The sequence below is a fragment of the Dreissena polymorpha genome, chromosome 11 (assembly GCF_020536995.1).
Source record: "Dreissena polymorpha isolate Duluth1 chromosome 11, UMN_Dpol_1.0, whole genome shotgun sequence".
NCBI lineage: Eukaryota > Metazoa > Mollusca > Bivalvia > Myida > Dreissenidae > Dreissena > Dreissena polymorpha.
This window is the reverse complement of record NC_068365.1, coordinates 31,820,304-31,843,538: the sequence shown is the minus strand read 5'-3', so window position 1 is coordinate 31,843,538 and position 23,235 is coordinate 31,820,304. Positions and strand designations below refer to the sequence as shown.

The 23,235-nt window shown below is 35.4% G+C and overlaps 2 protein-coding genes across 6 annotated transcripts in view; one reads left to right on the top strand and one right to left on the bottom strand.

The window, feature by feature from the left end:
* The window catches only part of LOC127851750 (uncharacterized), a 39,385-nt gene extending 24,759 nt beyond the window's left edge, over positions 1–14,626 (bottom strand). For all 4 annotated transcript variants that reach the window (XM_052385617.1, XM_052385621.1, XM_052385622.1 and 1 more), the window contains exon 1: positions 14,488–14,626. The gene's annotated coding sequence lies outside the window, so the exon portion shown is untranslated. The remainder of the gene's footprint in view (positions 1–14,487) is intronic.
* LOC127851755 (uncharacterized) lies at positions 1,160–22,730 on the top strand. Of its 2 annotated transcripts, XM_052385628.1 has the most exons (9): positions 1,183–1,280; positions 6,455–6,481; positions 11,657–11,790; positions 13,798–14,781; positions 15,741–16,481; positions 20,461–20,538; positions 20,760–20,947; positions 21,137–21,190; positions 22,320–22,730. In XM_052385628.1, the coding sequence occupies exons 4-9, from the start codon at positions 14,397–14,399 to the stop codon at positions 22,419–22,421; spliced, it is 1,548 nt and encodes a 515-aa protein (XP_052241588.1). In that variant the 5' UTR covers positions 1,183–1,280; positions 6,455–6,481; positions 11,657–11,790; positions 13,798–14,396; the 3' UTR covers positions 22,422–22,730. The 2 variants fall into 2 exon arrangements, with proteins under 2 accessions (XP_052241589.1, XP_052241588.1); XM_052385629.1 differs by lacking the exon at positions 6,455–6,481 and having other exon boundaries at positions 1,160–1,280.
* The last annotated feature ends 505 nt before the right edge of the window (positions 22,731–23,235 follow it).

Sequence of the window (23,235 nt, the reverse complement as noted above, 5' to 3'; positions counted from 1 at the left end):
CCAGTTTCGAATTCGATCGAGATATGATTGGGACAAATCTTACCAAGTTTCACGAAGATCGGAAAATAAATGTGGCCTCTAGAGTGTTTACAAACAAATGTGGAGGGGCGGACGGACGACGGACGGACGACGGACAAAGACCGATTACAAAAGATCACCTGAGAAATCAGGTGAGCTAAAAAACATCCAACCTTGAATAACAATTAACACATAAATGATACACACAACATAAACACTGTATTATTATGAAAACATTAATAATCAAAGGGGAGTAACTAATGTAAACTTAAATGCAATATTTAGAAGAGTTGTCTCTCTCGCATGTTACATGACCTTAACTTATGATTGTTTTAAAGCCTTTTTACTATATAAATATAAGGAAAACTGCCCTGTCCACCTGGCAACCACGTTTTTCAACGGACCGGAACCATTTTCAAACTTAAATCACTTATTTAGGAAACAAAAGTTCTGCCAAATTTCATAAAAATTGGGCCAAAAATGTTACTTCTAGAGTGTTTATGTTTTAACTACATAGATATAGTGAAAAAAATGCCCCACCCACTGGCGGCCATGTTTTTTCACCGATCTGGACCATTTTCGAACTCGTCCGATAAATCAATATAACCAATGTTTTGACCAACTTTCATGATGATTGGGAAAAAGTTGTGACTTCTAGAGTGTTTACAATGTTTCTCTATAGCCAAATAAGGAAAACTGCCCCGCCCACTGGCGGCCATGTTTTTCAACGGACCGGAACCACTTTTGGACTCAACCAACATATCATTAAGACAAACATTTTGACAAAGTAACATGAAGATTGGGCATGAAATGTGACTTCTACAGTGTTTACAAGGTTTTTTTAATTTTTTTTATTTAGTGACATAGTTTTTGACCCGGCACGACCCAGTTTCGAACTTGACCGAGATGTCATTGGGACGAAGCTTCTGACCAAGTTTCATGAAGATCGGAGATAAATGTGGTCTCTAGAGTATTTACGAACAAATGTTAACGGACGGACAGACGACGGACAAAGACCGGTCACAAAAGCAATCAGGTGAGCAAACAAGAGGCACAACCCCCACAATTCTAGATACCAAATTACATTGGTTTCTCATTTAGTGCTGTGTAACCTTAAACATGAAAATCTCAATTACCTCCCTTATTTTCAAATGTTTATTTTTAGTTGAGAGAACACACTATCGCTGAGAAAATACCGGAAAATGTTTGTGATTGCTGATCTTCCCTCTAATAAGATCATAGTATGTGACAAAGGGAGAAAGGTTTGTTAATTATTGCTAATCAAAAATATAGGCGAAAAAGCATAATCCGGACTTTTGGGATAGCCAACATAAAGTGCTTACTTTGACCTTTCAATAAAACAGCACTTCACGTCTTCACTACTTCAGTTAAGACTTCACCACTTGACAGAATATCCTACTGTTCTATCGAACATGAATAACTATCAGCTCCTGATGTTAAACCTTGTTAATGGAGGGATTTTGTTTGCATCCAAATTAAGCCTCTAAATAACTCAATAAAGACAGACTCCCAGAGCCTTTGACAATTTATGCTGTGACTGCTATCGGCATCCATATTCATCCCTTGTTAGCACAACTGCAGTTCTCAGCAGCTGATTAGTGTGCATCCCTGTGACAAATTGTAGAAAGCAATTAATAAACTACAAAAACATTAAATTAATATGAATGGCAACCTACAGATATTATCCTTTGCATTTAAGTACTTTCAATAAACAAAGATTAGGAACATCCATTTGGACCAATAGAAAGTATCGGGAATCAGCTCGACAAATACTAGATCTAAATCGCATCAATCGAGCACTTACTGTTTTCGCTCTGTTATATGGAGTTATCATGCGCTACAGCAGAGTGTCCATCCGCTTAATTCCAATAAGTAACATATCATTACTTCGCACAAAAGAAATGAAAACATGACTTGTGAAAATTAAAAAATAGTTTTTATATTTATTGTAACATCGAAGTACTAAAAGGCATTTAAAAATGAAAAGTTTGAGGCAAAAGGGTATATGGGCTTTTTATGTTTAAATGTCAATTAAGGGTTTTAATAAAAACTAAAATAAAACTAGCAATTTTAACTTATTAAAGTAGTTAAGAAAATACTCAGTAGAGGAACTTTGAAAGATTTTAGGCATTGGCACACTTTTTATTAGAAAGTTTATATCTGTCTTTTCTTCAAATCAAAGAGTTTTTTCCCTACTTTATAAAGTACCAGAAAGCGGCACTTTCCAAATTAGGAAAAACTTCAAATTTCCCAATTGCAGTCCAAAAAAAATCCTAAATGAAGGTTTAATTTTTTATTTTTTTTTTATAAGTAAAATGCAACATTAAGTTAGTTTGCTTATGCAGCTCAATAGCTTCAACCTAAGTTAATATAATATTGACAACTTGACAACACCTGGTTATCAATTTTAAAGTATTTTGGAGAAAAAACATAAATACACCAAATTCCCAACATGAAGACTTCACGGCGCTTATTTTTGGGCAAAAAAAAATTGTTGTAAACTGGAATTTTACTTATGTTTTTTATTCAAGTTTCATTTAAAAATTAATATTAAAACTACAGGCTAAAATAAAATTGATGAATTTATGTTTAACTGTTCTGGTCATGATCTCTATTTTTCTTAGACTAATGAATTCCTTTATTCAATGATCCAAAAAATGTTCCAAATAATGTATGAATAAGATAAATCTGTGAAACACAAAACAAATATATTGATGTCCTCTTCACTTATTACAGATAAATAATATTAGCAATACAAAACACTATTTAAATACACATCTGTGATAGAGGCGCAAACGTGTTCTCTTCATTTTTCAAAGGAGACCTTGTCCCCATTGTGGATTAAGAGCGTTTATTGGTATTCCTGTGAAACCACATGCCTGTAAATATGTAGATAAGATTATAACGATAAGATGATGCGCGTCACTATCTCACTTGACTGAAATCTCGGTTGCAACGAGAATCGACAGTAAACTCGTGTTGATGCGAATCTTTATTTATTGATATATCTTTGTGCGCATGCACCCTAAAAACACACGATGATGTTTCAACCCACTAATCTTGTCAACATTTTTATGGTGAAATTTTGAACAATGTAAAATGTTTGGCATGGCTATTGACCTAGACTACATCACAAATCACAAAAAAGATTGGTGTACTGCGACCCTAACCTTTAGCGACAGTTTAACAGTTTTTTTATAATGGTGGAAACAGAGTACGAAAGAAAAACAAAGTAAATAAAAAGCAATTATTTGTGCTTTAGTGGTACCATTTGCATCGATTTGTGGTTGAGAATTTAAGGTTAACGTTGATACATGTATGTTTTTGAAGTTTCAATATCCTTGCCTCTGATCAAATTTTGCACCTTTGGAAAAAAGATGGCGCATATATAATTTGCTCAGCAACCATTTAGGTTGTAATGCTGAGAGTTGCATTATTGCAACTAACCTCTAAATAGAATATTAATAGAATATTGTCTCAGTTGCTAGAGCAAATCACCATTCATTTCATTTATTAGACTTAAATTTTGATATTTTGTAAATTTCATTACATATAATATTTTTCACAAACATATACCGGTAATGTTATGATAAGTCTTAAATAATTATATTATCAAAAACAAAGTTGTGTTCGAAAAATATGCCTTTGAAGTAATTCATTATACATGCTTCATTATTAATATTATTCAAATTATGTTTGAAAAGTATGTGTGCACTGCAAACTTTCTTTTATTTTACCAATATCAAATGGTGACTATTCATTCATGAATCAATGCATTTTCAACTTTTAGAGCTGGATGGGAGATGAACTAAATGTTAAGATCTAAAAAAATATTTATTTTTTTTAACTTTCATTTGTGAATATTTAGGTACCTTTTGGGAAAACATGTACTTTTTTCCATTGGGAATTTGGCCATATACTGGCCCAAAATTTGATTGAAAAAAACACACTGACTTGTGAAAATAATCCATTCAAAAGATGTTGGACCTCTGATAAAACTGGCAGGCCACATGTCTGGTAAAAACAGGCTTTTTCCGCTCCATTTTGGGAATACGCCACACTGTAATTTTGGGAATTTCGCGTCGTGAAAACCCCCATTTTGGGAAAAAAATTATTTGCAAAATTGGCTCAATTGGGAAAAATTATCGCATGTAAATAGTGTTTCTTATATTTCAAAGAAGCTGTTAACTGGTAAATAACGACTATTTTGATAACTTATTATTAAAATTTTACAAAGAATTATGAACATGTGAGATAAGTGCAGGTTTTTTAATCTGAATTTGGGGAAAAGGCCTGGCCTTTTTTGAGGTGAAAAAAATCGTGTGAAGCGCCGGATTTTGAGGAAAATAAGGAAAGTCTTAAATAATTATTTACATATTTTACAGTTTTTAAAACAAATTCAAGGCAACAGATAATTTAATTATGCAACACTTTCTATTTATACACCGGATCAGGTTAACCTATATATTTTAAGGTAAAAAAAAAAAAAAAAAAAATTTTTTTTTTTTTGAATTGGGAATTTTTTTTTTCAACTGGGAAAAAAACAACCAGATTTGCATTGGGAATGGGGCCGAATTTCGGACCTGTGGCGTAGGGCGGAAAAAGCCTGAAAACTCAATGTGAAAAAATTAGTTTTGTTACAAAATTGCATACCTGGCAGATATATCAACTGTTTTGTTTTTAATTTACTCTCATTTGGCAAATATTGATAAAATGTTATAAATAAATGTTAATATAGAATGAGAATGAAAGTTTTGGTTTGGTTGGTAGAATCACATAATGTGAACCGGTTTCAGACTTTTAACATTGTAGTTCTTTTGTGATTGTGAAGAAAAATGTTTTTCATAAAAAGGTTGTCATAAACATGTAATGCTTTATTCACTTACATATTTTTAACAAATGATACAAAAAGTATCTCAATTTGGTTACTATTAACAAATTTCATTGTTATAATGAGAGTGATAGACTGTAAAAAAAAACTTGTATTTGTTTAAAAGAACAAGGTATTGTGAAAACTGGTTAGATCCTCTAAAATTCCAAAAAGTTCATATCCTTTTGATTTTTTTAGCTCATCTATTTTTTGAAAAAAAATTATGAGCTATTGTCATCACCTTGGCGTCGGCGTTGGCGTTGGCGTCGGTGTCCGGTTAAGTTTTGCGTTTAGGTCCACTTTTCTCAGAAAGTATCAATGCTATTGCATTCAAACTTGGTACACTTACTTACTATCATAAGGGGACTGGGCAGGCAAAGTTAGATAACTCTGGCATGCATTTTGACAGAATAATGTGCCCTTTTTATACTTAGAAAATTGAAAATTTTGGTTAAGTTTTGCGTTTAGGTCCACTTTTCTCAGAAAGTATCAATGCTATTGCATTCAAACTTGGTACACTTACTAACTATCATGAGGGGACTGGGCAGGCAAAGTTAGATAACTCTGGCGTGCATTTTGACAGAATTATGTGCCCTTTTTATACTTAGAAAATTGAAAATTTTGGTTAAGTTTTGTGTTTAGGTCCATTTTATTCCTTAAGTATCAAAGCTATTGCTTTCATACTTGCAACACTTACTAACTATCATAAGGGGACTGTGCAGGCAAAGTAATGTAACTCTGACTGGCATTTTGACAGAATTATGTGCCCTTTTTATACTTATAATTTTACAAATTGAAAATTTGGTTAAGTTTTGTGCTTAGGTCAACTTTATTCTTTAGGTCTCACAAATTACCACCACACCCTCACACTATACCCCCCCCACCCCCACCCCCCCCCCATTTTTTTTTATTATTTTGAAACGGTTAAAAAACACAAATATTTATTTTTATTATTTTATGTTTCAAATACCGTCCAACCATCGCACCCAAGAATCCCCGCCCACTCCCCCCCACCCACCCCCACCCCCGATTTTTTTTTTTTTCGTTTTTTTTCCGCATTTTTGGAAGATAATATAATAAATTCCACACCCCCACACTATACACCCCTCTTCACTCCACCCCTCCCTCCTTTGTGATTGAAAATGAGAGTCCCTTCACCTTTAAAAAGAAAATAGATGAGCGGTCTGCACCCGCAAGGCGGTGCTCTTGTTTATAATTAAAATGGGTTTGTTAACAAGTCACTTTATGTTGTGATATATATACCCTACAGTGACATTTTTGAAGTCATGTGACTGTTCTGTTTTAAACCGTGGAATTTTTACACAATTCTGATGTAGTCATTGTAATTGTGTTGGATTCGTGTCATTTCGAAACAACTTTGTTTTAGTTTTTAACAGGATTATTGTTCAACCTTGCCCTCTCTAAATCAGGCCAATGGTATTGACAGGGTATTCCTTATTCAAAAAAAAAAATATTATGAGTCCACCATTTACATTCTTCAGTTTCTTAATATATTCATATTTTATGGCAGTTTTTATTTAAAAGAAAGGTCGAGGCTGTCCAGTAACCCAGGTATGTTGGATGCATTGCACCCCCTCCCTTCCCCATTGACACCCCACCCTTTCCCCTTCAAACTCGAAGAGCCATGTCGGACTGGAGTGCACAGTGCAGGGCCTTATACCTTGCAAAACCCTTATTTAGCCCTATCCAGGGTAATAACAATTATTTGGTATTATGGTAAATTTTCTAAGTATTGCTATTTTTCCATCATAGCAAATTTTGTTCCTTGTATTTCCTTAATTCTTGTTAAAATTGCTATTTTTATAGCAAATTTTCTTTATTTTTGTGTTTAATTGCTAATTTTTATAGCAGATAAGGTACTTTTGTACTATTTTCTCTCTTGTTATCCCCTATATTTAAATAATATTGGTTGGATAAGAGCTTTTTGTGGGGTTTTCCCTGCATTGAGGTATTATTTGGTCTTTTTACCAATTTTATATCACACTGTTTTAATTTACCTTCAATTGTCTTCATACTATTTTTCATTTACTGTGCACTCCCTCTGGTCCAGGGGAAACAACCTTCGTAGACTTCACCTCCACAATTACCTCCCTTAGACCAACCTAGTGGTAATGCCCCTGCTGGTTAATCCCCCACTCACACCAGCCTGCACTTCCAAATCTCTCCTTCTTTTAACCCTCCAAGGTGGCAACTTGTATTTTATATAAATAAATGCATTTAGTACTGTACATAATGTAAATAATCTAGTTTTATGTATATATTTATCTGTTCTGTCTCATTTTTAACTGTAAAGTTCAACTTATAATTTTTGTGTGGCCCTATGAAGGTGACTGTTTGGCGACACGTAAGTTATTACCCTTATTATCTCCGCCGCAAAAAAATTCGGAGGGGATATAGTAATTTGTCCTGTCCGTCTGTCTGTCCGTCTGTCCGTCCGGCTGAAACTTTGTCCGGAGCATAACTTCAAATCTGTTCAATGGATTTACTTTAAACTTGGAATATAAACAGATGGCAACTAGGAGAAGTGCAGTGACCAAGAACCATAACTCTATCTACCTTAGTTTTAAATTATCTCCCCTTTCATATAACTGTAATGTAAATTTTTGTCCGGAGCATCACTCTTAATATACTAAATGAATTTACTTGAAACTTGAAATATCAACAGATGGCAACTAGGAGAAGTGCAGTGACCAAGTACCATAACTCTATCTACCTTTGTATTTTAATTATCTCCCCTTTTATATAACTTTAAAGTAATTTTTTGTCCAGAGCATAACTCTAAATATACTAAAGGGATTTACTTGAAACTTGAAATATAAACAGATGGCAACTAGGAGAAGTGCAGTGACTAAAAACCACAACTCTATCTACCTAAGTTTTTGAATTATCTCCCCTTTAATATAATTTTAAAGTATTTTTCTTTCCGGAGCATAACTCTAAATCTACTGAAGGGATTTACTTGAAACTTGAAATATAAACATATGGCAACTAGAAGAAGTGCAGTGACCAAGAACCATAACTCTATCTACCTTAGGTTTTGAATTATCTCCCCTTTTATATAATTTTAAAGTAAATTTTTGTCCGGAGCATAACTCTAAATTTACTGAAGGGATTTACTTGAAACTTGAAATATAAACAGATGGCAAGTAAGAAAAGTGCAGTGACTAAGAACCATAACTCTATCTACTATAGTTTGTATGCCCCCCTTCGAAGAAGAGGGGGTATATTGCTTTGCTCATGTCGGTCGGTCTGTCGGTCCGTCCACCAGGTGGTTGTCAGACGATAACTCAAGAACGCTTGGACCTTGGATCATGAAACTTCATAGGTACATTGATCATGACTCGCAGATGACCCCTATTGATTTTGAGGTCACTAGGTCAAAGGTCAAGGTCATGGTGACCCGAAATAGTAAAATGGTTTTTGAATGATAACTCAGGAACGCATACGCCTAGGATCATGAAACTTCATGGGTAGATTGATCATGACTCGCAGATGACCCCTTTTGATTTTGAAGTCAGTAGGTCAAAGGTCACGGTGACCCGAAATAGTAAAATGGTTTCCGGATGATAACTCAAGAATGCATACGCCTAGGATCATGAAACTTCATGGGTAGATTGATCATGACTCGCAGATGACCCCTATTGATTTTGAGGTCACTAGGTCAAAGGTCAAGGTCACGGTGACCCGAAATAGTAAAATGGTTGAAAACTCAAGAACGCATATGCCTAGGATCATGAAACTTCACAGGTAGATTTATCATGACTCGCAGATGACCCCTATTGATTTTGAGGTCACAAGGTCAAAGTTGAAGGTCACGGTGACCCGAAATAGCAAAATGATTTTCGGATGATAACTTAAGAACGCTTTTGCCTAGTATCATGACACTTCATAGGTACATTGATCGGGACTCACAGATGACCCCTATTGATTTTCAGGTCACTAGGTCAAAGGTCAAAGTCACAGTGACAAAAAACGTATTCACACAATGGCTGCCACTACAACGGACAGCCCATATGGGGGGCATGCATGTTTTACAAACAGCCCTTGTTTAATTATCTCCCCTTTTATATAACTTTAAAGTAAATTTTGTCTGGAGCATAACTCTAAATCTACTAAAGGGATTTACTTGAAACTTGAAATATAAACATATGGCAACTAGGAGAAGTGCAGTGACCAAGAACCATAACTCTATCTACCTTACTTTTTGAATTATCTCCCCTTTTATATAATTTTAAATTAAATTTTTGTCCAGAGCATAACTCTTAATCTACTGAAGGGATTTACTTGAAACTTCAAACTTAAACAGATGGCAAGTAGGAGAAGTGCAGTGACTAAGAACCATAACTCTATCTACCTTAGTGTTTGAATTATATCACTTTATTTAATTTCAAAGTTAATTTTTGTCCAGAGCATAATGCATTCTCTCCCTTTATTTGTTTTTACAAATATTATTCTACTCTCTAAAACAAATGTTGTCATACAAGCAAACACATTTCGGCGGGGATTTGGCACTACTATGACAAGCTGTTGTTTTATAAGGGTTATTACTAATATCCCTTTTAAATATTGTCTTAACGACACTCTGGGGGTCGTCTTTTCTTCATAGCCCAATTCTCATGAGGTTCCAAACAGACAGGGTCTTATGTTGGAGCATTACGGCTATATTCTCTGTCTGCAAGTGTCCAGCATTGAACCACGCATGTTAATATTTATAGATCGACCTTGACATTTTATGCTGAAATTGTAAAACATTACTTTCGTTTTCTGAAATCTATATTTTGTGATTAACAACTTACGTCTGGTGGATTATAAAAAAACATTGCCCAAGCACACTGCTCAACATAAAAACTCTGCGTTAAAAAGCCGAAAACGGCCATATGGTCAGCCCGATTATACTGGGCTGTACCATTTATAATATAAGATACTTTGCAGTGTGTACGCAATACACATTTATTGGAAAACGCCGTGCCTAACGCTGTTAAAAAGCGGAATTTTTATTGGCTGACAGCATTTAAAAAACATGGCTCTGATTGTTAGGATTTCCTAACTTGCAGTAGCAAGTAGGTCAATCCGTTTTGAGATACAAAAATTTGCACAAAGAACGACTTTGACATTTAGTTTGCTATTTATAAATGTAAACAATGTAGCATTTCATTAGAAAATATATGGAACAAGAAAATTGTATTTGGATCATCTGGAGCCAGAAACTAGGTCACAAGGTCAAATCATAGAAAAACCTTGTGTAGGCAATAGAGGTCACAGTTTTCATCTGATTTTAATGAGTCAGGTAAGCGATTCAGGGCCATCATGGCCCTCTTGTTTATCATTTTGACCAACCCTGAACACTAATTGTCAAAAGCATATCTTCCTCTAGAAACAATGACTTTTTATAAATAGGCAGCAGATAGAATCATTAGATTTTGAAGAAAAAAAGTTTTTTTCCGGAATACAACTTGTTCAGCCATCGATTATATGTCAAAGCGCTTTTAAGAGATTATCTAAATTGCGCGAAGAAGCGCGTGGTTCGGTACCAGGAAAGGTCAATATCACACTTAAATATCAATGGTCAACACATGGCTTGGAGAAAATCTTCAATCATAATGGGTGAAGTTTCAAATAACTAGTAGAAAATCTACCAACACTATCTCAAAATGACTTAATTGATGGGCTTTCTTTGTGACAATTGAACTGTTGTCGAAATTAAAACAGTAAACAAGTTGTTCAAGTTACAAGACAAAACTGTTTTCTGTTTAAATCGTGATACATTGAGAGGGAGGCGGAAAACTACAACGGGCGAGGCATGGTCAGGGGTGATAACCGCAAAAAAGGGTTAGGGTAAGGGTTAGGGGTCGGGTTAGGTTTAGGGTTGGGTTTAGGCTAACCCAAACCCTAACCCGACCCCTAACCCAAACCCTAACTCTAACCTTCTAACCCCCCCTTGCGTAATACCATACCATGCCTCGCCCGTTGTAGTTTTCCGTCTCCCACATTGAGAGTGTTATGTCATCTTGCTGATATTTTTTGTGCCTTTTAACTGCTATAAAATTAGTTATTATCCCCTACCGGTTTCACCGGTGGGGACTTATGGTTTTCGCTCTGTCAGTCTATCAGTCAGTCACACTTTTCTGGGTACTGCGATAACTTTGAAAGTTGTTAATATTTTTTCATGAAATTTGAAACATGGATAGATGGCAATATGGACATTATGCACGTCATTTCATTGTGTTACTACGTCATAAAGTCTGGTTGCTATGGCAACAAATAGACTAAAAATACTGCTAAAAAATGGTGGTTTTCTGGATCCTGCGATTACTTTAAAAGTTCTTAATATTTTTTTATAAAACTTTAAACATGGATAGATGGCAATATGGACATTACGCACGTCATTTCATTTTGTTCCTACGTCAAAAATTCTGGTTGCTATGGCAACAAAACAAACAAACAAAATCCGACTATGGTGGAATTTCTGACAATGGTGGAGCCGGTAGGGGACTATATTGCTTGGCAATAGTCTTGTTATATTAGTAAGAGTACTGTATGCATTATACACATATGTTTTTATTAAACAGCTCCCGATCATTTTTATTTACAGTAATTATTTATTTCATGTTATTTAAGATTATTATGTTGCTAAGCATATTCTATACCGTTTTATGTATTATTTTATAATATGAAAGATTAAACATTATTCGTTCCATTTGGGTAACAAATCCTTTATGTTTACAGTTGACATTGTACTCAGAGACTGCCATAATAAGCTACAGTTACGTCGCACAAGATCATTCATGGAACCTCTATTGCCTTACACAATGTGGAAAGCTGTACAAGTGTGATAGCGAAATTATATTGCCAACTATGACGTAAGTTTCGTTTCTAAATGTGTACATTTTTCAATGATTTCAATGGAAACTGATTTTGTAAACAAATCTAACCTATCATGTTTTGAATAGACGCATATTGTTATATTTTTGACGCGGTGTATGGATGCATAATTAAACATATTTTTAAGTTGCTCATGCATTATATTCATTTTTAGCTCATCTATTTTTTTTTTTTTAAATTATGAGCTATTGTCATCACCTTGGCGTCAGCGTTGGCGTTGGCGTCAGCGTCCGGTTAAGTTTTGCGTTTAGGTCCACTTTTCTCAGAAAGTATAAATGCTATTGCATTCAAACTTGGTACACTCACTAACTATCATGAGGGGACTGGGCAGGCAAAGTAAGATAACTCTGGTGTGCATTTTTCAGAATTATGTGCCCTTTTTATACTTAGAAAATTGAAAATTTTGGTTAAGTTTTGCGTTTAGGTCCACTTTTCTCAGAAAGTATCAATTCTATTGCGATCAAACTTGGTACACTTACTTACTATCATGAGGGGACTGGGCAGGCAAAGTTAGATAACTCTGGCGTGCATTTTGACAGAATTATGTGCCCTTTTTACTCTTAGAAAATTGAAAATTTTGGTTAAGTTTTGTGTTTAGGTCCATTTTATTCCTTAAGTATCAAAGCTATTGCTTTCATACTTGCAACATTTACTAACTATCATAAGGGGACTGTGCAGGCAAAGTAATGTAACTCTGACTGGCATTTTGACAGAATTATGTGCCCTTTTTATACTTAGAAAATTGAAAATTTGGTTAAGTTTTGTGTTTAGGTCCACTTTATTCCTACAGTATCAAAGCTATTGCTTTCATACTTGCAACACTTATTAACTATCATAAGGAGACCGTTCAGGCAAAGTTATGTAACTCTGACTGGCATTTGGACGGAATTATGGGCCCTTTATACTTAGAAAATTGAAAATTTGGTTAAGATTTGTGTTTTGGTCCACTTTACCCTTAAAGTATCATAGATATTGCTTTCATACTTGGAACACTCACAAACTATCATAAGGGTACAGCAAAAGGACAAGTTGCATAACTCTGGTTGTCATTGTTACGGAATTATGGCCCTTTTTTGACTTAGTAACTTTGAATATATGGTTAAATTTTGTGTTTCGATCCACTTTACTTCTTAAGTATCAAGGCTATTGCTTTCAAACTTCAAATACTTTTATGCTATCATGAGGTTACTGTACCTGGCAAGTTGAATTTTACCTTGACCTTTGAATGACCTTGACTCTCAAGGTCAAATTATTAAATTTTGCTAAAATTGCCATAACTTCATTATTTATGATTAGATGTGATTGATACTTTGACAAAACTACTCTTACCTGACATACCACAATAGACTTTTTTTAAGATCATCTCACAAATGACCACCACACCCTCACACTATACCCCCACCCCAACCCCCCCCCCCCCAATTTTTTTTTTTTTTTTTTTTTTGTTAAGATCATCTCACAAATTACCACCACACCCTCACACTATACCCCCCCCCCCAAACGGTTATGTTTGAAATACCGTCCAACCATCGCACCCAAAAAATCTCCCCCCCCATCCCCCCCACCCCCACCTCCACCCCCACCCACCCCGATATTTTTTTTTTTCGCTTTTTTGGAAATAATGTAATAAATGTCCACAACCCCACACTATACACCCCTCTTCACTCCACCCCTCCCTCCTTTGTGATTGAAAATGAGAGTCCCTTCACCTTTAAAAAGAAAATAGATGAGCGGTCTGCACCCGCAAGGCTGTGCATTTGTTTTTGTCAGGATTCACTGACATAAATGATGTATCTACAAATGTATGTTTGCGTCTGTGATTGAGTCTGCATTATTTCTCCTGAACCTCTGTATACATTTTCAAATTCCTGAAACATGTATTTATATGGATATAATGATATATTGGGACCTGGATTCAGACTTTACAAGACGCCTTTGAACAGATTTGTGTTAATGTGAACGTTTTGTTTTATATCCTTGTTTAGAATCAACAACACCATTGACCAATCTACTCGCTCTATTTTCGCTGATTTAATTGATGGAGAAGAGGAAGAAATATCACTGCAATTGGCTTCTGATACAGTCTACATTTTAAAGGATTCTGACATGATACTACAACAAAACCAGCAATGTCACTGTGTCTGTGTATTTGAAGGAAGTATTATAATTGCGGTAGAAACAGAGGGTATTGTCACAATGTTTTTGTATCAGGAGATAAATGGTTTAGTCAAAAAAAATAACTTTAAAACAATTGTCTTTGGAAAAATACGTTATTCATCTTTGGAGACCGACTCATCATTTGGAATTGACGAACAGGCGATTCAAATGTATATTGTGACAACAGAACATTCAAGGAAACTACCAAACAGTGTCTCCTCAAGTGTGTTATGCATTAATAACACGCTATTCCAGCAATTATTTGGAAGTGAAATAGCGCTTTTTACGGTGCCCAGTTCTCCTAATATGTTTACCAAGTGGACATGTCTCTTACGTCGCACTTGATCAATTTGAAAGAGCTGAAGTAGGAGATTCAATATTGAGCAATACCCGTACAGCCAATTCCACTTGTGTGGGGTTTTGTGAGATGTCATTTGGTGTTCCCTTTTTGCTTCCTATTGAATATAGTAATTTAACAACAACTTCTGAACATGGACAGCAGTCTTCGGACCACTCACCTTGTTTATTGGTCCTTGATCGATCTGGAAGCGCCCTTCTGTTCACACCAGATGATACCAGCACTCTGCCCGTGATGTCAAAGTCTATGGTTGATGGGCCGATCAAAGCTGTTTGTAGTGTGGCGGACAAGGTGTATGTTTCAACTGGACGCAATCTTCTGGAATATTCGTTTAACATCATGAATGGAGAAGAAAAGGCCATTGTTCCTGCGCTTAACATTACTAAAGTCTTGGAGTACAGAAATGTTATACACATCATCAGGGAAGTAAAAGAGGGATTTTTTACTGTTTCAGGTTAGTTTATGTTACATGTAGTATATATGATGCAATTTTTACATTAATATTCTTAATTTTTGTATGAAAGTTTTTTGTTTTGATTTTATGAAAAAGACATTTAACAATTAAAACTGCGGTATGTATGTATGAGGTGAGTTAATCTTACCTGCTTATTGTCTTAAACCATTCCTGTATAAATAGTATGGTTAACTGTGATTTAACGTTTATGTCAGATAAATAACATTGTGACACTGTCTGAAATTCTTTCCGTTATGAAATACACCAGAAACAGGAAGCTTGCTGTGTTACAATAAAAGAAAATTAAAAATATTATATTTATTTTTTGTATGTGAAACATAAGAGAATGCAATCAGGAAAGTAAACACAGACGAAAGAAACGTTGTAAAATACCATATAAACAGAAACTGTGTTGACTAATGTTAAACATGATATCAACTTTAAACTTAATGCTTAGATAGACCTAAAAGTGCAATTAGTGCATAAAAGCCATTATTATTGCTTCCATATATATATAATTATATGTATTCAAGAGTAATTTCCCATTAATCATTTCTTTGTATATAATTTCGTCCGGAAAGTTTCTCAAAAAATTAAAAGATGTCTCAACTTTAATCTGAAAAGATAGATAAATGGCATCATATGGTAGTGCAGTAAACAACAACCATCAATCAGTCTAGCTTCTATAGTTGAGTTATTACCTCTTTTTGAGTGTTATAGTTATTGTTTTGTCTGACATATCGTAAAACTACTTTTCGAAACAAATTTAAATGGATTTCATATGTTTAAAGATTTAAACGCATGGAAAGGTATTGCACAAGAGCCATTCCTCTTACTAACGTATTTTGACAGCGGTATGCTGAGAGTATTTTATGCATGATAATTACAGCTCTAGTTGTTCCAAATGCATATAAATTTGATAACATTATTGTTATTGATTTGTTGTTATCGGATTACAGACGCACCACCTGTTTTGCATCTTTTGATGTCAAATTGTGAAATACAAGAAATTACAATCGAAAGCAAAAATGGCGTGGGGTGTTTAAGAGGTGAATCAATAGGAGACTATATTAAAGAGATGGACGAAGAAGCGTTAAAAACAAAGAGAATCACCAGTCAACGTTTGTTAATAACTAATGTTTTACATCAGTTAAATGTTTCAGCACATATGTTTTCCATGAATGAAAACGATGACAATGAACTTAACATGGGTTTTCATTTAACAAATGTAAACTGCAAGAACAGCAGCACTGGGAATGCTGTTACTGTCTCTGTAACGATAAGAAATGCTACTTATGTGACATTAAATCGTGAATGGTTGTTAAGATTATCTGTTCTACCGCTTAGCTCAAGCGGGACTGAACAACCAGACTTCGACGTCAGTTCGTATGTTGTTTCTCTTTCTGGTGGATGGCGAGCAGAACAAAGTGTCACAGTTGAGATGACAATAGACAAATCATTTGCGTATCAAGGCTTTGTGCTTGCAGGAAAACTGTGTTTAGCTTGTGATATGTCTGAGGACGAGATAAGTAGAGGTAAATTATCAAGCACGTCGCCAACCTTAAGCGTTCCAGCGTTTATGGAGGAGATTAATGTATTGCACTTCTTGATAAACAAGGACCAGTATGAAGAGTTTCTGAAGACAAGCGAATGTACTGAACACAGTTTACACAGAATAAACCTCTACCGATGTAAAACAGGTTAGTCAGATCACACATATACATATAATATGTATATGTGAATCCACTGTTTGGTGTGGATTTCATGTTCGTAAAGACAATTTTTGTTTTTCTCGAACTTAAGTCATCTGTATGTGCAAGTAGTGATACTTTCTTTGTTGTTAGAAAAATTGTTGAGGCGTGGGTGAAAAGTTAATAAATATCTAGGGATGGATGTATATAGCTCGCAAATATTAAGATGAAACTGATCAATAAGCATTCAAAATTTAATATGTTATGATGCGAATGCATGTACAAATTCTGTGAATAGCCGCTAGTTTAATCTATTGAAGATAATACCACATCAGTAATGTTAGTAAACATCATATGCGAGTATATTATGCAGTAATTTTAATTATATCGTTGTAGAGTATACTAGTAAGTACGATGCATCCTGAGTTTAAAACGGGTACGGTACAGTACTGATATGACAAAAAAGAGATTTGCTCATGTGGACTGACTATAAATAAATAGGTTAAATTTTCAAACTAAGTTCCGATTGGGGTTTATTGAGTCAATCTGTCGTTCTGTCATACTGTGGGTCGGACGATTTGCCCGCATGAAATGTTATCAATTAGCAGACAAATCGCATATTTGAAAAGCGTTTCAATATAAAGATCACAAATAGCATTACCATGAAGTGTAGATGTGTAAAACACTTTCTTCTTGTGTAATATAATGTATACATTTCTTCGGTTTTTATACGCCCGTATAAAATACGGGACGTATTATGTGAAACCCCTTGGCGGCGGGCGGGCGGGCGGCGGGCGGGCGGGCGGCGGGCGGAAGGCATCACTTTGTCCGGACTCTAATTCAAATTGTATTCATCCGATCTTCACCAAACTTGGTCAGCAGTTGCATCTAGTTGATATCTAGGCCAAGTTCGAATATGGGTCATGCCGGGTCAAAAACTAGGTCATAGGGTCAATAAGTGCATTTTCAAAGGGGCCACTTTGTCCGGACTCTATTTCAAATTGTATTCATCCGATCTTCACCAAACTTGGTCAGCAGTTGCATCTAGTTGATATATAGGCCAAGTTCGAATATGGGTCATGCCGGGTCAAAAACTAGGTCATAGGGTCAATTAGTGCATTTTCAACGGCGCCACTTTGTCCGGACTCTAATTCAAATTGTATTCATCCGATCTTCACCAAACTTGGTCAGTAGTTGCATCTAGTTGATATCTAGGTCAAGTCCGAATATGGGTCATGCTGGGTCAAAAACTAGGTCAAAGGGTCAATTAGTGCATTTTACTTTGTCCGGACTCTAATTCAAATTGTATAAATCTTATCTTCACCAAACTTGGTCAGTAGTTGCATCTAGTTGATATCTAGGCCAAGTTCGAATATGGGTCATGCCAGGTAAAAAACTAGGTCATAGGGTCAATTAGTCCATTTTCAACAGCGCCACTTTGTCCGGACTCTTATTATCCCCACGCTTTTTGAAAAAAAGGTGGGGATATTGTGGTGATCTCCGCCGTCCGTCCGTCCGTCTGTCTGTCCGTCCGTCTGTCCGTCCGTCTGTCCGTCCGTCCTGGCCACTATCTCCTCCTACACTAAAAGCACTAGAACCTTGAAATTTACACACATGGTAGCTATGAGCATATGTGCGACCCTGCACTATTTGGAATTTTGATCTGACCCCTGGGTCAAAAGTTATAGGGGTTGGGGTGGGGCCGCGTCAGAAATTATCACTTATTTTTTTAGGTTATTTTACATTTACTTCTTTATTTCTACACCGATTCACTTCAAATTGATACTGGACCTCACCTATGACAATACGGTCAATCTCAACCATGCATGGCCCCATTCCCAACCCTGGGGCGCCCCGCCCACATAGGCCACACCCACCAAAAATTTCCATTTACTATAATTTTTTCATTTCTACACGGATTCACTTCAAATTGATACTGAACTTTTGTTATGACATTAGGGTCAATCTCAACTATGCATGGCCCCAATCCCAACCCTGGGGCGCCCGCCCACATAGGCCACACCCACCAAAAAAATCCATTTACTATAAAAATTTTTTAGGTTATTTTACATTTACTTCTTCATTTCTACACTGATTCACTTCAAATTGATACTGAACCTCTCTTATGACAAAACGGTCAAACTAAACTATGCATGGCCCCGTTGCCAACCCTGGGGCGCCACGCCCACATAGACCACACCCGCCCAAAATTGCCTTTTACTATAATTTCTTCATTAATACACTGATTCACTTCAAATTGATACTGAACCTCTCTTATGACAATACGGTCAATCTCAACTATGCATGGCCCCATTACCAACCCTGGGGCACCCCGCCCACATAGGCCACACCCTCCCAAAATTGCCTTTTACTATAACTTCTTTATTTTTACACCCATTCACTTCTAATTGATACTGAACTTCTCTTATGACAATACAGTCAATCTCAACTATGCATGGCCCCATGATCAACCCTGGGGCGCCCTTGGGTCAAACATGCGGCGTGGGGATACGCGTCGGCCTCTGCCGCGCCATTTCTAGTTCAAATTGTATTCATCCGATCTTTACCAAACTTGGTCAGTAGTTGCATCTAGTTGATATCTAGGTCAAGTTCGAATATGGGTCATGTCGGGTCAAGAACTAGGTCATAGGGTCAATTAGTGCATTTTCAACGGCACCACTTTGTCCGGACTCTAATTCAAATTGTATTCATCCGAAACTTTTAAACAACTTTTTATCCTGCGTCAAAGTGGTATGGGGGTATAAGTCACATTCAGTGACAAAGCTCTAGTTGGGATTGGGAACATAGCCGAATTTCGGCTATAAAATCGGGAAAAAAAAACCCTGATATAGCATGATGTCCGCTCTCTAATTGAAGTAGTTTTCGTCTGATCTTCACCGAATTTAGTCAGATGTTACGTCTAAATGATATCTAGGTCAAGTTCAAACATGGGTCATGCCGGGTCAATAACTAGGTCTCGAGGTCACTCAGTGCATTTCAAGCATTGAGCATGGTGTCCAAAACCTTCGAACGGGCGTATCTTGTGACAGTTTGACACTCTTGTTTGCCTTTGAAAAAAGCAAAAGCTGTCAAAGCGGTGAAAGGGTATTCGGAAAGAAAGTGACACAACTATATTTAATGTTATTAAAAAAAAATGCTAGTAGTGATTGATACTAAAGGTCGTTTTCTTTCTCTAAGATAGCTGCCGAGACAATGTCACATGTGTATGATATAAAAAATAAATAAGAATCCCTGTTGATTGCGTTTGTGTGTAGTATTTTAATTGGGAACTAAATAAACTTATTTTGTTACAAACATGGTCGTGTGATTATACAAGAGTATGAGATTCATACTGACGAATGGAAAAACGTGTATCACTTACACATAAGCATCCATTCACCAATCAAAAGACATATCTTCAGATACCTTAATGCTTTTATGTTCAAAAGAAAACATTAAACTATTATAAATAATTGTTAAGTGATAACATATTAAACCTTAAATGACCGTTACAAAAGCAGTTATAACCAGTTGCAGTTAGCAATAGATCCCCGATAAATAATCACAATAATTAGAAATGTGAGGAGTGTGTTTAAAGAGGTATGACGGCATGGTTGTATTGCCAGAAAAGCGGATGTTGGTTTCAGTGTCCTATTACGAGTTTGAATTAAGGGACAACGTGTTGAGACAAAATGCTGTATTCCGATAAATTTAAGCTTTTACAATAAAACAAAGCTTTAAGACAGAAATACGCCCATTTCTTAACTTAACTCAAAATATCCTTTGCGTATTGTACGTTATTGCATGTAAATCATCAAGAGAAAAATACTAAAATGAAAACCCTCCCTCAATTCTTATATTTAGAAAGTGTCAGAAGTAAATCGTAGTATTTTGTTTTAGCCGGAGTATTTGAACGTATAAGACTGCTGGTTACTATATACCAAATTTGAGTATTATTATTGTGCATCATGTGTTCTTTCTGTTGTAGATTCTAAATATCGAGTTTCAAGTGATACAGAGACAGTTATGACAGTGCTGTACAAAAAGAACACTGGAAAACTAACAGGTAATCAATAATTCCATCGTTCAAGCAGCTATACAGTGTTGATTCATGATATAAAATGCACAATATATAACGCTAGTCCATTGTTCCAAGAGTATGTAGTCAGTCTTCACATAGCTTAATGCGAGTCTTTCTATTGATAAAACATTATTGTAAATTGATATTGTAAGGCATATTGAAATATAGTATTCACATAATTCTTCTCATGTCGTGATTAATACCAGGTCAATTATATTCACGAATTGATGAGCTGTTGCTGAAAGATGGAAAAGATGTGCACTTGGTAACAGCTTTTGGAGATCACATCGCTTTATCGCAGACATCAAAAAGGGATGAAGACCTTAAAGAAGTAATTCGAGGCATACATGATGCTGTGATCGCAGTCAGCAATGCATTGGCAAGATGTAATCAGGTTTGTTCTTGCTATATCATACTTAAAAAAGTACTATGACTGGTAAATATATTGTTGTTGTAAGCTTATTTATACTAATTACAAAATATGTATAAAGATTAATTTGTTACAAAGATTAACTTTCTCGTTATTTTGAGAAACAAAAAAAGAAAGACTTCGATAAATCTTTTTTTCTGTTTTCTTCATCAGGGTCCGCTTATTCGAGATGAAAAACATGTTAGAAAGGTCTTGGATATTTTAAAGGTATTAATATTTCTTGATTTTATCAAATAGCGTTGTTATTGGGTTGAAAGGTTTTTTAAAAGGCATTACTTATTAAAATGCGGTAACAATTTTAGTGTTTTCGTTTGCTCAGACATAAAAATACTTAATTATATTGTTTTCTTTTGGTTTTTATGCTCCCCCAACAAAAACTTTGGGGGGAGCATATAGTCGCCGCTTCGTCTGTCCGTGTTTCCGTGTGTCCGTCCGTCCGTCCGTGCATAATTTTGTCCGGGCTATTTCTCAGCAACTAATGACCGGAATTCAATGAAACTTTATGGGAAGCTTCACTACCAAGAGGAGATGTGCATATTATCAGCCGGTTCTCGTCGGATGATTTTTCACAGAGTTATGGCCGTTTGAAATTTTCCATTGTACATATAGTGCAATTCTTGTCCGAGCTTTTTCTCAGCCACTTATTATGGGAATTCAATGAAACTTTATGGGAAGCTTCACTACCAAGAGGAGATGTGCATATTATCAGCCGGTTATGGTCGGATGATTTTTCACAGAGTTATGGCCCTTTGAAGTTTTCTATAAACTACATATAGTGCAATTCTTGTCCGGGCTATTTCTCCCCAACTACTGACTGGAATTCAATGAAGCTTTATGGGAAGCTTAACTACCTTGAGGAGATGCGCATGTTATTTCTGGGTTCTGGTTAGATGATTTATTTAGAGAGTTATGGCCCTTTGAAATTTTTAAGTTGCTAAACCATCCATCGTATTATGTTGTCCAAAGTTATGCCCCTCCTTTTATCTGAATATATAGTGCAATATTGTGACAAAAAAACCTTTGGGGAGCATCACTCGTCTCCGACTGGTTCTTGTTTAAACATGTTATAAACCATGACATAAAAATAACTTATTGTAACAACTATAAATACTTTTATTTAAAATAGCAATATTTCAAATAACAATGGATCTTACACTATTGAAAATAGTGTATCGAATTAATTGTAAAATAGAATACTTCATAAATGTAATAAACTATTATGTGATTCAACGATTAATTGTTGAAATTAACAATTGATCCAAAACAATAAAACCGAACAGAAACTCGGCACAAATTGGGGCATTTACTATTTTTGTCATCAAATTATTTATTTCAGGACACAAGACAACTTTGTGACAAGGCCCGGCAGTCAAAAACTTTGGAGATTTTTAATAAGACAGCTGAAGCTTTTAAACGTTTGCGAAACGTACATATTTAATTTTACGCGAATAAATAAACGGCCACAAATAAAATGCATCATTAATCACGCGAACATTTAAATGGTGTCGTAGTGAAAAGTGTCTGTACTGTTCCATTTTGTGGAAAACTGTTAATGAAGGCATGCTTTAAAAGATTGGTGAAGAAGAAAAGTCGTACCATTTTTGTGAAAATGTTACGTAAAATACAATTTGCGTTACGCATTTGATAAATAAAAATTCTTGTTGCTTGAAATGAAGAATATCAATTTATTTGTTTTGGTTCTTTTGATAATATTAAAAAAAAAATAAAACACACTTATTTTACACTCGTTGAACAATTATTGCATTTTATTGTTTTAAGAGCCAAATCATATTTTTACACGAAATTAATCAACCATATCATTTATCAGCAAAATTACACTTGTTTGTAGTTATAAAACGATGTGCGTGTAATGTAAAAAATGCGCTCTGTGTTTTACTATACTCACAAATCATATATTATCATCTAAACACTGTTATATATGGTTAAGACCTGTTTATTGCAGATTGACAAGCTGAATTAGTTGTTATTGCATAATGATCAAACTTATTTATTGTCACTTCTGCTGAATGTTGGATAACCTGTATGAACAACACATATTTAGGAATAGCAAATTGATGGTCATAATAGCAAGTGTGGTTCTCATCAAACTCTACTATCAACCACACAATGTTTTTATGCCCCCGGTAGGGTGGCATATAGCAGTTGAACTGTTCGTCAGTCCGTCAGTCAGTCCATCCGTCCGTCCGAAAACTTTAACATTCGCCATAACTTTTGCTTTTTTGAAGAAAGCA

Coding starts and splice junctions, on each gene's coding strand:
- LOC127851755 (XM_052385629.1), top strand. CDS start 14,397: ATGTCATTTGGTGTTCCCTTTTTGCTTCCTATTGAATATAGTAATTTA. Junction 14,782..15,740: donor GGGATTTTTTACTGTTTCAG/GTTAGTTTATGT, acceptor ATCGGATTACAG/ACGCACCACCTGTTTTGCAT. Junction 20,539..20,759: donor GAACACTGGAAAACTAACAG/GTAATCAATAAT, acceptor GATTAATACCAG/GTCAATTATATTCACGAATT.